This window comes from Maylandia zebra, linkage group LG23 (genome assembly GCF_041146795.1).
Source record: "Maylandia zebra isolate NMK-2024a linkage group LG23, Mzebra_GT3a, whole genome shotgun sequence".
NCBI lineage: Eukaryota > Metazoa > Chordata > Actinopteri > Cichliformes > Cichlidae > Maylandia > Maylandia zebra.
This window is the reverse complement of record NC_135188.1, coordinates 41,072,662-41,087,816: the sequence shown is the minus strand read 5'-3', so window position 1 is coordinate 41,087,816 and position 15,155 is coordinate 41,072,662. Positions and strand designations below refer to the sequence as shown.

The 15,155-nt window shown below is 42.2% G+C and overlaps 2 protein-coding genes across 5 annotated transcripts in view; one reads left to right on the top strand and one right to left on the bottom strand.

Moving 5' to 3' along the window:
* The window catches only part of LOC101478951 (radixin), a 26,220-nt gene extending 16,734 nt beyond the window's left edge, over nucleotides 1–9,486 (top strand). For both annotated transcript variants that reach the window (XM_004573595.6, XM_023154559.3), the window contains exons 7-15: nucleotides 1,168–1,251; nucleotides 1,478–1,624; nucleotides 2,997–3,093; nucleotides 3,189–3,352; nucleotides 3,745–3,875; nucleotides 4,285–4,445; nucleotides 4,611–4,703; nucleotides 5,311–5,547; nucleotides 6,568–9,486. In XM_004573595.6, coding sequence (XP_004573652.1) covers nucleotides 1,168–1,251; nucleotides 1,478–1,624; nucleotides 2,997–3,093; nucleotides 3,189–3,352; nucleotides 3,745–3,875; nucleotides 4,285–4,445; nucleotides 4,611–4,703; nucleotides 5,311–5,547; nucleotides 6,568–6,732 — 1,279 coding nt within the window. In that variant the 3' untranslated portion in view covers nucleotides 6,733–9,486. The remainder of the gene's footprint in view (nucleotides 1–1,167; nucleotides 1,252–1,477; nucleotides 1,625–2,996; nucleotides 3,094–3,188; nucleotides 3,353–3,744; nucleotides 3,876–4,284; nucleotides 4,446–4,610; nucleotides 4,704–5,310; nucleotides 5,548–6,567) is intronic.
* The window catches only part of LOC101478303 (putative ribonuclease ZC3H12C), a 22,230-nt gene continuing 16,190 nt past the window's right edge, over nucleotides 9,116–15,155 (bottom strand). For all 3 annotated transcript variants that reach the window (XM_004573594.3, XM_004573592.3, XM_004573593.3), the window contains exon 6: nucleotides 9,116–14,773. In XM_004573594.3, coding sequence (XP_004573651.2) covers nucleotides 13,167–14,773 — 1,607 coding nt within the window. In that variant the 3' untranslated portion in view covers nucleotides 9,116–13,166. The remainder of the gene's footprint in view (nucleotides 14,774–15,155) is intronic.

Below are 15,155 nucleotides of genomic sequence, written 5' to 3'. Positions count from 1 at the left end.
GTTTTTGGCCCACTTTGCACCAGAAAGAGGAAACCAGCGGATAAACAACAGCAGCACGTTTAAGCTTGATAAGCTGTTGTTAAAATTTATTTAATATTACTTTCTACACCAGGATCTTTTTCTACGTAGCTGACGCTGGTAACTGTGCAGGGGCGGATCTAGCAAAGTTTAGCCAGGGGGGCCGATAGGGCATTAACAGGGAAAAGGGGGGCACAAAGACATACTTTTCTTTCTTATTCTCATTTAAAATGTCTAGCTTTCAATAAATAATTATCTGACACCCAAAGTTTTAATTTGATATAAAATGAATAGAAGTCAATTACTGTATATAGTGACTATTAAGTCTAATATATATATACCCTAGTAAGCTATAGTACTTTGTCCTTTGGGAAGGTACCATCTGTGCAGTCTGCAATTCTGTTGAAGAAAGATGTTGAATCTATTTAATATTTCTTGAAAAATAATTGATTTTTCTGCATTTTTTTTTTTTCACACTGCATCAAATTAAGGTTGATTACGTCGATTAAGCATCATGAGGTGGAGCGTGAGGGGTGGTTCCCTATTTTTTTATTTTTGTTGTTGCTGGGAGTTGGAACCCTATTAGTTAGGTTGCTTAATATTTACGCTAAGTACTCTTTAAAATACCAGAATAGGGAGGATGGTGTAGGTTTAAGTTTATTAGATTGATCAGTATTGCTGAACTATGAAATATTTTTTTTTGCATACAGGTATAACAGAATAGCTTTAGTGTAGTTGTTGTTTTAAACTTGAGTATGAACTTATACAAAATGCAGCAAGATATTTAAAAAAACAGTTTTGTTGATTAAAAAAACACTATATCGGATTCATATCGGTATCGGACATAAAAAAGTGGTATCGTGCCATCTCTAGTTTTTATATATATATATATATATATATATATATATATATATATATATATATATATATATATATATATATATATATATATATGAATGATTCTGGTGTCAGCCAGAGTAACTGGATTTTGACTTTCATTTTTCAAAATCTATATCTTTGCCTGCTGGAGTATTTATGATTTCCTCTTTGAGGAAGCAATTCTGTGCTGTTTGACATTCCTTCAGATGAACATCATTTTGTGTGTGTGTGTGTGTGTGTGTGTGTGTGTGTGTGTGTGTGTGTGTGTAGAGTCCTGGAGCAGCACAAGCTGACTAAGGAGCAATGGGAGGACAGGATACAGACCTGGCACGAAGAACACAGAGGAATGCTCAGGTGTGTGTCAGACCTTTATCATGATGAAACCCTTGTAGACATGTTTGGATTTGCCATAAAGTACCAAAGATTTAAACCCACTTAACTTAAATTCGAATGTGTGCTTTTTTTTCTTCTTCTAGAAGAAAATGTACGCTAACTGAATGCTATTGTTTTGAACATGTGATTGTGTTAAATTTCTAAACATAATATAATATAATATAATGCCTCTTTTTCTCTACTCTAGAGAGGACTCAATGATGGAGTATCTTAAAATCGCCCAAGACTTGGAGATGTATGGAGTCAACTACTTTGAGATTAAAAACAAGAAGGGCACACAGCTATGGCTGGGCGTGGATGCTCTTGGACTCAACATCTACGAACACGAGGACAAGTAAGGAATATACATAATCCTTGGAAAAACTAATTTTCTGACTAATTCTACAGCTATTAGCCTTGTAGTGCTGATAGGTTTTTTTAATCTCAGTATGAGGCCAGCATTTTGACGTTACCAAGTGGAAGTTTTTGCATGAATCTCCTCACACAGACAAAGAGCCTCAGAGCTGCGGTTTGCAGTTGGTTGCTAAACAGCAACAGCCTTGAATAGTGAGCAGTTGGAGGCGTTACTACACAGTGTGTCACAATCATAACAACTGATAGATGTGTGTCGATGCGCCTGGTATACCTGCTGTGTTACACAGCCTCATCACAAGATCAAAACTCGTATTGAATTAAATATGAAATGGAAAAAAAACGTCAGATTTTCTAGAAGCTTAGCTGACAGGAACAACTGTGCAACCCACTCTGGAAACATTTAGTGGGGTGCTTTTAAAAACATGAAAATATTAATATTTATTATTATAATATTTATAATGTTTGAATCTTGAGTGTGGCATTTAATATATTTAAGAGATTTTCAACAACTTTAATGATCCAAACTTGCTGACAAAGGGTTCATATACCCAGTGGATTTTGGTTCATGGGCCCACGGAGCACATACTGTTAAACTCAAATCAATTTGATTTAATCAGACAGACCCCTCTAAAAAAGTGGTTGTTTAGATCTGATGTTGTTAGAGTTGTGATGTATTTTATGGGGGAAAATACATCACAAGTGTATCTAGCTGTGTGACATAAATGGTAATAGGACATGCACAATGTCCAAAAAGCTTAGAGGAAGCAAAGATATTTTCGATAAGTGAGAGGTGGAGAAAGTCTCTGTGTCTCCATTGTAGTAGTCTTTCCTGTTCCCTTCTGGTCAGATTTATTTCCCCTCTTCGTGAAGGACAGATTTAATCACTACTCCTGTAGCATTTCCTCTCACTCTCTGCATCACCTTTGTTTATGTTATCTGAGGACAGCTGCCTTCCTCCTCCTCTCGTCCAGGTGACGGGTGAAGGGGGAAAAAAAAAATGATGATTGCGAGATAACAGCATAGTTTTTTTTTTTTCTCTCTGTTGGCTGCAGCTTCCTCACTGTCCTTCACTTTCTCTGTTTGTTTTCTTTTTTCTTTATTATTACCTCTTGTTCACAAAGCATCTACCTACTACTACTCGAATTAGTGTCAGCCAGTGAGCGTGACACCTGATACTGCCGCTATTCTCACACAGACCTGAAAGACGCTTCAGTGTCATCATTTCCTGTAAGCTGGTCTGTTTATACTGGGCACCATCTGCTGGCTGAATTTTATACCACGTGGTATTGGGTTACTTTTAACAGGCTGTTAAAAGTCTGCACAATTAACCAGTTTTTTGCTATTTCATCCAGATTGACACCAAAGATTGGATTCCCCTGGAGTGAGATTCGAAACATCTCTTTCAATGACAAGAAGTTTGTCATCAAACCCATCGACAAGAAAGCACCTGTGAGTGTCGCACTCAGTCCACAAATATTCATCCTTCAGCTTTATATAAATGCTTCACACGCTTCTGTTTTGCTCTCTTTTATCCATGCCTTTAGGACTTTGTGTTTTATGCCCCACGTCTGCGCATCAACAAGCGCATTTTGGCATTGTGTATGGGTAACCACGAGTTGTACATGAGGAGAAGAAAGCCCGACACCATCGAGGTGCAGCAGATGAAAGCTCAAGCCCGGGAGGAGAAGCACCACAAACAGATGGAGAGGTACTGCAGAGGGATGACTTGGCCACATACACATACATTTTTTTTTTTGTTCCATGTCATTATGCAAAGCTATGCATGGGGAGTGTGCTAGGACTTGATAACATTTGATTATCACTTTCCCATTAAAACAAATGCACAAAATTGTATCAGACCAAGGCTTACACTGATGACGAGTCACTGCTACAGCAGAGCATTTCCATTAGAGGGCAGTGTCTCCTCTGCTACACAAAAATGAGGCATGTTCATGTATTCATTCTGAAGCTTCATTTAACTTTATTCAGATCATGGTGAGAGTACTTCATCTATGTATATATACAGTATTAAAATAGATGTTTCATAGTTAAAATATACACACAAAGTGATCTGAAACAGGTAATCTGCAACCTTCTCAGGGCCCAGCTGGAGAATGAAAAGAAGAAGCGAGAGCATGCAGAGAAAGAGAAGGAAAGGATAGAGCGTGAGAAAGAAGAGCTCATGGAGAGGCTGAAACAGATTGAAGAGCAGACGATGAAAGCTCAGAGAGGTATCCCTTTTTCTTTTTCATTCTCTCATCAGTTTTCTTACTGTAGCTCTTACTTCCTCCTTCCCTCCTGTATGTCAAACTGGAGAATCTCTCTAGGGCTTTAGATCAAGACCAATTACATATTTCATTATGTTTGTGTGACCAGAATATATAAAGATTGAGCAAAGCTTTTGTGCTTTCATTTTTCTTTTCTTTCAAATTAAAAATACAAACTTATTTAGAAACCCATTTTTCAATAGTTGAAATAAGAGGAAACTTTCAAAACACAATAAGTTGCGCTCTTGCGGCTTCTGTTTTACATTAAAGTCTTCAGTTGCCATCACCAGAGTTCATTCTGAGGTTGGACTCTGAATGTTTACAACATAAATCGGAGCTTATTTATGACACGTTCGCGTCTGCTCTTCCACAGAGCTTGAGGAACAGACTCGCCGCGCCATGGAGCTCGAGCAAGAAAGAAAGAAAGCGAGGGAGGAGGCTGAGCGGCTGGAGCGAGACAGGCAAGCAGCCGAGGAGGCCAAGGCGGAGCTGGCCAGACAGGCTGCAGACCAGCAGAAGACTCAAGAGCAACTGGTGTGTGTTGTTTGACTGATGCTGGGAGCAGTGCCAGACTGTCATATGTGTATATGCTTTATGCTCCTGCACTTACAAGGCTCTGGTGTCTGTCTGATTATTTCGGATTGTTTGAAGCCATAGATTGTTCTGTATGAGTAACAGCAGGGACTGCTTTCATTGCAGGCTTCTGAACTGGCTGAATTCACAGCAAAGATCTCTCTCCTAGAAGACGCCAAGAGGAAGAAAGAGGATGAGGCCACAGAGTGGCAGCACAAGGTAACGCAGACTTCATTGATGACTTCATGCACCAGATGAGATAAACATGTGGAAAACTTTCCAACTTGTGCATGATGTGACTGAATTTTGTCCAGCAGTGGACACTGAAACAATTAAATTGGTTAATTTTTAATATTTGTCATCATAATATTTGTAAATCAAATGGTATGGACTACTACACCCACTGTGATGGAGGATTAGAGTGATCGGGAATCCTGTGTTACATGGATCCATACAGCATACCCATCGCTTGTCTTCCACATCACTCATAATCAGATGGTGTCTACATTTTGATTGGCTTCACTAAACATTTGTTAATATTTACATATTTTAAAAAGCGTGTTTTTAATTAATCTAAAAAATCTAAATCTTTCCCCAACTCCTTCCTGTAATGAGTTTCTTTTACAAATAATCGTGCAGTTTTGCATAGATGGGTCAGTTCATGATGGATGCAGATTAGGCTTAATGCCACTGTGATTATTTTTGGTCTGATGGCCTAGATCTTTAACCACAGCTGTTTTGTGTGGCATCCTTTGCTCTCACCTGTCTAGCGTGACTCTGTGAGCTGTCTGTCCTAATCTCTCCTTCCTCGTGCCTCCACCTGCAGGCTCTGTCAGCCCAGCAGGACCTGGAGAAAACCAAGGAGGAGCTGAAGACCGCCATGACAGTGGTGCCAGCGCCTCCGGGCGGTCATGCTGAGAACGAGCACGATGAACACGATGAGAACCACGCAGAGGCCAGCGCCGAGCTCTCCAATGAGGGCGTCAGTCATGTTGACCTCCGCAGCGAAGAGGCTCGCGTCACTGAAGCACAGAAGAATGAGAGGGTTAAGCAGCAGCTGCAGGTAGGAGCAAGAAGTGAAAACCTTTAGGGCAGGGTTAAAATGACAACCCGTTGTTCAGATTTAGCCTCCATAAGAAGCCTGATATTACTCTTTATCAAAACTAGTCCTATATAAAGAAATTCCACCACTGTGGTGTGCATCTTGCGCTGAAATGAAGTCTAAAGCCAAAAATTGCCAGATTAATTTTAGAGCAAACTTATATATATACAAAATAAGCTTTAGTTTCATGTAACCAAAGGAGGTTTGCGATACACAAACAAAAAATAATATCATCTCATTGTTATTTATAACAGCAGTTTTGTTGCAAAGAAGAAACACGGGCCAAGAAATGGCAGATAAGGGTAAGATGAGGCATACGTCTGTGTCCGTTCTTCTTTAAACTCCTGCTTGTCACAGGAGATGTGCTGGCTTATACTGCAGCCTGGCTTTAAAACAGACTTTCTAGAAATGAAGTAATCAGATGGATAATGTCCAACCTAATCATAGTTTTTATATTGTTAAGTAAATTCCAAAGACTGCTATGAAGCCTGGCTACTGCATAGGCCAGGACTAATACTGAAGCTAATGCAAGAAGAGTTAGAATAGTTTTACATAAAGAAAGGCAGGAACCTCACACCCAGGCCTGCACTTTGTATCGGCTTCCTCCAAAGACGACTGCTGAAGGAACAGACTTTGGTCCAACCATTGCTGATCCCTGCTTGTGTGTTGTTTTCAATACAGCAGAGACAAACACACTTTTGATTTAGTTGTCAGTGAAGACTAAAGATCGCACACAGAGAACCAAAAGCTAAAGATAAGTGGCTTTGCGTCAATCAGATGTTTAGTTTTGAAATGGAGCGTGATCCCGTTTTCTCTTCCGCACACGTCCTGTTTTGTTTGTCTTGTCTGCAACGTCTGTGCCGCCCTGATCATCAGACAGTTTTCTCTCCTCTTGGCTTTAATTATTATTTTTTTGGTCGCGTCTTCTCCTCCTGTTCTTTCGCCCTCCTCAACCTGTTATCCTCTCTTCTCTTCTCATAGACATTGAGTTCAGAGTTGGCCGAAGCCAGAGACGACACCAAGAAGACCCAGAACGACGTGCTGCACGCCGAGAACGTGAAAGCAGGCCGAGACAAATACAAAACTCTGCGGCAGATCCGACAGGGCAACACGAAGCAGCGCATCGACGAGTTCGAGTGTATGTGAGAACAGCACCTCAGGGTTACCCCGCTCTCCTTAACGGCTGCTTGATTTTTTTTTTTTTTTTTTTTCTTCTTCTTCATGGACAACTGACGCTTCCGTCCTCGTAAGCCTATCGAGTCTCCCTCAACACCCCCCCAACACCCAGGCTGTCTCAAGAAATCTTCTTATCCAATTTTGCCAAAGTCCTGCTCCACTTCCTTATCTGAGTTTGGATTTCTCCCTGATGTGGAGCTGCATACACGCCACTCTGAACAAGCAAATTATCGTGTTGGAGAGATCATCTCCATCTCTTACTCGAATGGGGGAAGTGAAACTGTAAAAACCAAAAATGGAAGCAGTTGGAATTTTTTATTTTTATTTTTTTTGGGGTAAACATGGCCATAGAGCGATTTTGTTGTTGTTTTTTTTTCTTCTTTCGCTTGAAAACTTTGTATGCAAAGCTTTAGTATGATTCTATGTTTCCAGTTAAAAGATCTTCTGTCCTCTTCTTGTTTTTACGTTTCTTCCTTCTGCTTTTGTTTGACTCGTTTTATTGATGATGCCCATCCTTTTTAGTTGTCTGTTGAGGCCGGGTTTAACCCCAGGTTTCCAAATAAGGACTGGAGTTTAGGGACAAATTAGGTTATTGTTTTCATTCAGTGTCAAAGCACTTCTATATTAGCATGTCAAAGCATATCACCTGGTAGATGTTCTAACACTCTCACCATCTCTAAGTCGTTAGAGAGAATTTAACTCTACTTACTAAAGTCAAACTATAGTTTAAACATGACATTTATAGATTTATACAAAAAAAGATAACACTGCAGTATTTTAATAGTGTCATTACAGGCTAAAATCAATAATTGCAATTTTTGATATAAGATATTTCTGTGAATAAAATTGAACTGACCCTCGTAGGGCAAAGAGCCACCCAACTTGTCACATGGCAGGTTTTGACGAACGAATGTAGCAAAGGTAACAAAGGGAAAAACAAAATGTTTTTCTTTAAATTTACAGAAGTCATAGGATATCAACTTGTGCCACTTTGAGCTCTCGCCCTCAAGCTTAAAAGTATTGTGAATATAAGCTAATTGGTAGTGTAGGCGTTGCGTCCCAGTGTTTAATTCCCAGTCACCATAGATGGTTTTCTCTGCCTGCCAGCTCACAGAGGATCCCAGGGACCGAAAATAAGGACGGGCAGAGGAACCGCACTGCAGCCGAGCCTTTTCTCCGTCTGTCCAATGGTGTGTGTGTGTGTGTGTGTGTGTGTGTGTGTGTGTGTGTGTGTGTGTGTGGCTATGGAAGCTGAGGCCTGGCACCTCTCTGGCTGGGGAGCTTATGAAAACATCTGTCTCAGTTCGGGACAAATCTCTACCTCAGTAATAATAACATTGGTGACTGACAGTCAAACACTTAGGATGCTCCCTCCCTCCCAAAATAAAATTAGAAAAAAAATGAACAAAAATAATTTTACTTGGTTACTGTTACATTTTGCGGCATTGCTCCCGGGCAGGCTACGTGTTGTCAGTTACTTTCTGGCTGTATTTTGGTTACGATTGCTTGAAAATATTGAGGATTCCTGTGAAATCTGGTTAGAAAAGTGTTATTTTTTACATATCAAGCTAGTTTTACACAGCAGTTTCTCCTGGCCTTGCTCAGATGTTTGTTTGTTTTTTGTTTATTGCTTTTTGTTTCCCCCCCCAAAAAAAAACTCCCAAAAAATGAGGAAGATGAGTGAACAAATGCTGCTGATAAAGGTGTGCTCTGTGCAGAGCGTAGGTCAGTCTGCCAGGGTCCATTGAAGCATTCAGGGTCTTCTTAGAAGCGGCGAGCGATGGTGGGCTCGGTCCACAGAACCACTCTGAACTCCAGAGGTTTTAAAAGGCTCTCGTGAGTTAAAGAAGCCCAAAATGTTGACTTCAAGGAGACAGTTTCAGGATGTGCAGCAGAATAATGGGACTGAGATGATTTACTGGAAGCTCTTAGTGCAAACAGACCTCGCTATCATGACTCATGGAAATCAAGTAGAGGGTAGGTCAAAAATTCCCTGAACTCTTTCAATTCATATCCAACATAAGACAACAAATGGAGTCCAGCTTTTGTGGTGTGGGAAACATGTTCCAGGGTGCATTTTTGAAATGAGTAAACATTAATTTTATTTTGTTTTTGTTTTGTTTTTTTATTAACAATATGATGAATATGTTTATAGTATGTTATTGCTATACTTGACAGCTGGTGTAGGTAGTTTTTCAGGAGGGGGGGGTTTGTTTTGTTTTTAATGCCCTGGAGTTTTGACGGTAACGCATTTGTATGACATAAGCCTGTCTTTTGTGTTTAACTTCAGTGTCCATTGTTACTATTGTGTTTGCCATAGCAGGTGAAAGAAATGATCCTGCGCTTCCAGCCCATATTTTTTTTTTTTTGGTAATGTGTTCAAAGACCGTAAAGCAGCAGCACGCATCGTGTATTGGCCAGCTTCACTGGAGGGGAAAACTCTTGCTGACATCTCTCCCCCCCCCCTCCACATCGATGCTACAAGGCTTCAGTTTGACTGTTTTTCTTCACAGCAGCAGTTATTGGCGCATCTGTCCCCTCCAATGAAGCCGGTGTCTGTGATGACGCCTGCTCTGGCACCAGCTGTCATGTTTTGCTTTGCTTTTGTTTTGGAGTCCCCCCTCCTCCTCATCCTTATGTTCATGTTAGTACTCCGTAAGATAGAAGGCACAAGTGGATTTTGGTCTATTTCATTGGTTCACAAATAAAAGTTTTAAATTTTCAGCATGTGTTTTGGTCACTTTGCATACTTGTGATTATATACAGTGGCACACTTGGATCAGATCAATTATTTTTAGTTGCAATGGTAATTATGTGACATTCATTAACATGATTTGAAATACAAAGTACTATAATTACTTTCTCTAGGGAGTAATTAAGTAATGTACTCGTTACTTTAAAAAAAAAAAAAAGAAAAAGTTCAGACTACTGTGTAATACAACTTTTTCTGAGTAACGACCCAACAGTGGTGCTATAAAACACTTAAAACGACCCTCTGTGACTCACCATCTTTTATAGCAGTACTCTTTAATGAATAATCACAGTTACAGCAGAAAGTGTTATAATATTGAAGTACTTAGTATTTACATTGTGCCAGTAGAATACTATGTGAAATAGGTTTTTATCCAGTAAGAGTTATGATATCCGCAAGTCAGCATATTGCTATATATGGCTGAGTGCACTTCCAAAGGAAACAACAGTTGGAGAAAAATGGGACGTCATCCATCACAGGCTTCTTCATCCCAACAAGTAAATATCCAGTGTTGTAGCAGCCAAGACCGGACAATAAGTGAAAAATTCACACACCAAAAAGAAAAAAAGCTTGTTATGTGTACAGTTAAACCTAAAAACAACACTTAAACAACAACTAGCATTACATCACAACAACGGCAAGACACGCCTCTCAGGAAAACAGATATGTACATAAATTAAACAAGAACACATGCAGGAACTAAAAACATGCATAAAAGTTTGCTGAACATAGTTCAGATTATTGGATGTGTCATAAGCACAATGCCACGAAGAGGCATTACTTTGGGCCCACCCTCAGGTGCCACGCTGACACACAGTGCCAGGAGGCCAGAGAGAAGGCGCTTCTTCAATACACACAGAGGTTCTCTCTCATCAACAGCATGTGTTGGACAGGAAAGAAACCAGTGGGCTATATGTAGCTGGCTTGTGATTAATGGTACGATGAGCTCAAGTGCTAAACTTTTATTTCCTCGGTGGCCATTTTGAACTTTACAGTTTAGGGCCTCCAGTCGACAGAAAACAACCAAACTTGTGTTCTGAAGAACTCCAGCAACATTAACATTGAAAGGAAAATAAAAAATATAAAGTCGGTGAACATTTTACTTAATGCTGCATCCTACTATTAGAAGTATGTCTTCCTCAATAGTCCCACAGGCAGGTAGCATCTTGAACGCATAGAAAAAAGTGTTACCATTAGCTAAGGAAGTGCTCGGGTTGCCAAGGCAGGTGTAATTTAACCTCCAAATGCTGAAATTGAAATATTGTCTTCATTTGTTGAGCTACCAGGCAGTAATGCACTGAGGCTAAAGGAGTTTTAATATTTTGTATTAAAATATCAGACAGAAGTTTTCAACATTTGACTACTAGAAAGCAGCTAGCAGCTTAGCTCGCTAACCTTTGCTAAATTTGTTTTATATTGTCGTTATTTCAAATAATTCACTAGTGAGGTGATGAATTATTGTTACATGAAGACCACACCTGTTTGCTATGGCAGACACTGAGTAGAACTTTGGATACATTCAAAATGGCCGCCATAGGATTTCATATAGACCTAAATATAAAAGTCCCCTTTAAAACAAGGCTGGGGTCTGTGCACTCAACTCAGGGGAAAAAAGGCGACCTTTTTATGCTTTTCCTTATATTCTGCCATACATAAACACTGCTACAATGTTGACTGCAATTAAACATGATCAAAGTTTTTACTGAGGTCACTGTATACACTTGTCTGCTAGCATAAACTCCAGGCCTCAGGCTGCTCCCGATGATTGATTTTTAAAAAAAAAATAAATAAATTTTTTTACTTTTCTGCTGAGCTGACATCAACTCTGGAAGATGTCCTAATATGGTCAAGCACTGGGTTCTGTTTCCCAAAGTCTGATGAGAGCTAGCCAATCAGAACAAAGTAGCCTTTTAGGGAGGAGGAGCCTCAAAGAGCTGGGAGCAAAAATGTCTAAGATCCAGAATGAACTGTATGGATAGTTTTTTATTTTATTGTTGTTGTTTTTTAAGAACTACAAATCATGCAAAGCTACTCTAGTAGACTCTCAGAATAAAAATACATTACTGGAAATTCGCATAAAAGGTCCCTTTTAATAGAGACAATAAATTGTCCTTGCCCCAATTTTATGTTATTTAAAGCATAATTTAACATTATATCCTGACTTAAAGAAGAGGCTAAAAAATCCTAACATGAACTGGCCCAAACCTCACGCTGAAACCTAAACCTTTTCTTATTTTCCGATGAGTACCCAGCAGTACCCAGAGCTCCTTTATAAAAAAACAAAACAAAACAATAAGCCAGCTTTAAACCCAAAAGGTAACGAAACTGCGACGCCTAAACATAGTAGGCACCCAACTCCTTTTGATTAAAATATATTTGAAATAATTGTCTCAAAGCTATTTCCACAAGATTAAAAGTTGGAACATTTTGATTGGAACAAAAGTTTTGTCACTGCACTTTCATCATACAGCAATACATCAAGAGTGTTTGATAGATACGGATCATCGAGTCCATGTACTGTATATAACATCAGCGACTTAGTTAATGATACAATTTGTATCAAACAAGGTTTTCTCTGTCAAGCATGGATTCAGCTGGGATCTGCTACAGACGACAGTACACGCTGTTAGCCAAAAGCACAGCAGAGGGATCTGATAAATATATTCACAATATGTACATGGTTTATTTACCGGTGGCCGGATGTTCTGTCTGTAGCAGATACCAGAGTTGACCCAAAAGAAAGGGCCAGAGAGAAAGAGCGAGAGAGATGTCCCTTACTAAAACTAAGGTACACACGACAGGGTCACCCATCTCTGCAGCTACAACTCTGACCAAAAAACTGACGTCATCTCAAATAAGATGACCATCTTCCCGTGTTTACCAACATGGGAAAAAAATCCACAAACACCCCACACACACACACACACACACACACACACACACACACACTTATGGAACAGACCTTGGACAAACAGAAGTTTGAAACCACTGAGTGATAACTGAGTACCCGATGACCGTTGACACAGGACAAGACCTGGTCCGTGTGGTGGCTCCGTTTGACTCAGTGTACAATACACATAATGTGTGTTTATGTATAAATAACTCTTAAATTCAATCACATTTTCGATGTATTTTTGTGAAACCAACTCACCAGATTATGGTTTGGGTGTAAAACCAAAGGTGCCCTTGTATAAACGTCCTGTATGCAAAGCTACAGTACAAATAAAAACAACAGCTGGGGGGCGGGGTCTAGAACAAATCTCCATTTGTCGCAGGTTAAGTCAAAATCACAGACTTCGTCCAGTGTCTCGCTCTCTTTCCACACCTGGTAAAAGTTGTTGCTGCACAGTGACCAGACCTGGATTTGGATTATCTTCAGCTTTTTATGTCCTGGAGACTTTTGCATTGTTCGATTATTAATATAAGAAATGAAAACGGCTCTCCTCACAGACAATCTGAAAGCGTAATCCCGGCAGTGTGAGGACGGCTGTATTTCAGGTGGTAGAGCAGGTCGTCTACCAATCAGAAGTCTGAGGGAGTGAGAAAGCACTTTGAGTGCTTAAACTGAGTAGAAAGGCGCACTGCAAGTACCAGTCCATTTACCAGTGTTGCTATGCGAAGCAGTTACTTAGCTCGTCTTTACCTTCCCTCCTCAGTAGCCTGTTTGGGCTTTTTCTGCAAGGATGGCAGCTGCCAGCTGCTGGGGGTCTGTGATGTGGGGGCTTCTGGCCATAACCCGGCTTACCAGCTCTGAGGGGAAGATGTTGCACAGGTTTATGTACACTTTCTCCCTCGCATCGCCGTAGCGACTGTGCGAAGGGGATTCTGGGTGCTGTGACATGTAGGAGGGAGGGGCATGAGACGGCACGGTAAGGTGAGAGCTGTGAGGTGGGTACGGCGGGAGAGGGGTGCTGGATGGATGAGGCGGGCAAGGAGAGTGGGCTGGGGGCGGTGGGTGGCTGAGGTAATGAGTTGGGGATGGGTGGAGAGCTGGGTGAGAGGAGTGATGCTGGCCGTAGCCGTCTTGTGTCCATGGAGGAGTGTGCCAGGACGACTGGCGTGTGTCTGGCAGGCTTTGGTAGGTAGGCGGCTCGTATCTGGACGGCGGCAGCGGTGGCTGCCTGTAGTACTTGTCCCAGCTGGGCAGGGCTTTTGGTCGGTGGCGATGGTGTGATGTGGAGAGGTGTTCGTACAGGTGTGAGTCGGACACACTTTCTGCTCGCGTTGGGGCCAGGCAGCGGCCAAGGGGTGAGCCAGGGGGTGCGGGGTTGGACTGCGGCAGAGAGTGGTAGTCGCCTGGGCAGCTGGACCGTGCGGTCAGCGGTTGGTGCTGGAGATGAGGGGGCAGGGGGTAGAGGGGCCGCTTTGGGGGAGCCTCTAGTGGAGGCGGATCATGAGCGCAGCTCTGCCCGCGTGCGGCGCTCAGGTGGTAAGGGTGTAGTCCTGTGCTCGGCGTGTGGCTGTGCTGAATGTTTGTGTATTCGGCAGGATGCAGGCCACAAAGTTCATGGCTAGATGTGGCATGATGGGAGTACAGTCGGCTGTGGGGATTAGGAAAATGGACAGCGTCTTCCAGTAAGGGGTCCGGGGGGCATCCGGGACACTGCCTCTCGCTGTACAAGTCGCAGCTGCTGCCGCAACTGACGCTGCTTTCGCTGCTGCACTCGGAGCCAGCTGAGCCCAGCCGCAGGTCTGTGTCATTGGGGAAGCGACAGTCTGGGCTCCGTCTGGAGGAGAGACTCAGGCCAGTGTAAGCACGTGTTACTGAATAGTAGCTTAAGTCTGGAGACTCACAGTGAGGGTAAAGGTCATGGCTGGGGGCTGGTAAGTGACCATGAGGCATCACTGGTCTCGCTTGCTGCTCTTGTGGGAGGCCAAGAGTGGATGGTGGGCCTCCTGGGGCCGGGGACATGCTTACACTCCCACCGCAGCTACCGCTAGTGGAGCTGCTACTGCTGCTGCCACACACAGTATTCTTCTGCACCTCCAGCCTCCCTTTGGCCAGCAGCTTCTCTTCGGCGTCGCTGTATGACAGAGCTCGGATGCTGGGGTCCGACTGCCTTTTCGGGGCGCCTTTCTTGGCGTCGATGCTGCCAGCTGGCACGCTGTGGCTCTTCACCAGCCCGGCGTCGCCCTGGTTCTTTGAGACGACGCAAGTCTTGGCGCTGGCACGCAGCTCATCAGCCACGGCACGCTGTGGTTGGGCGCCTCGCTCCGGGTGGTAGTACTTACATTTGTGACCGTAAGTACACTTCTTTCCTGAAGCAAAGAGACACAACGTGCGCTTCAGTAAACAAGTAAACACACAGAGTGGGCAGAGAAAGGGGAGCTCATTTACTAACTAACTGCACGACATCATCACCGCTCTGTCCACTTGACCTACTGGTAAATATACAGATCCAGAGAAATATAGAGAAATGGGGATGTGGCAGTATGCCAACTGATTTAGAATGAGTCTGATTTAGCAGCATACGCACAGAGGTGAGAAACAAATGGGCTGGCGCACACGTCATAAATCTGACGATAACTTTCTGCAGGATAAGAAAGTCTCCACTAACGCATTTGCAAATGAGGTCCAATGTCACCACACATGTGAGAGAGATTCTAATCCAATATAAATTATTACGTGGTTCTTAAAAAG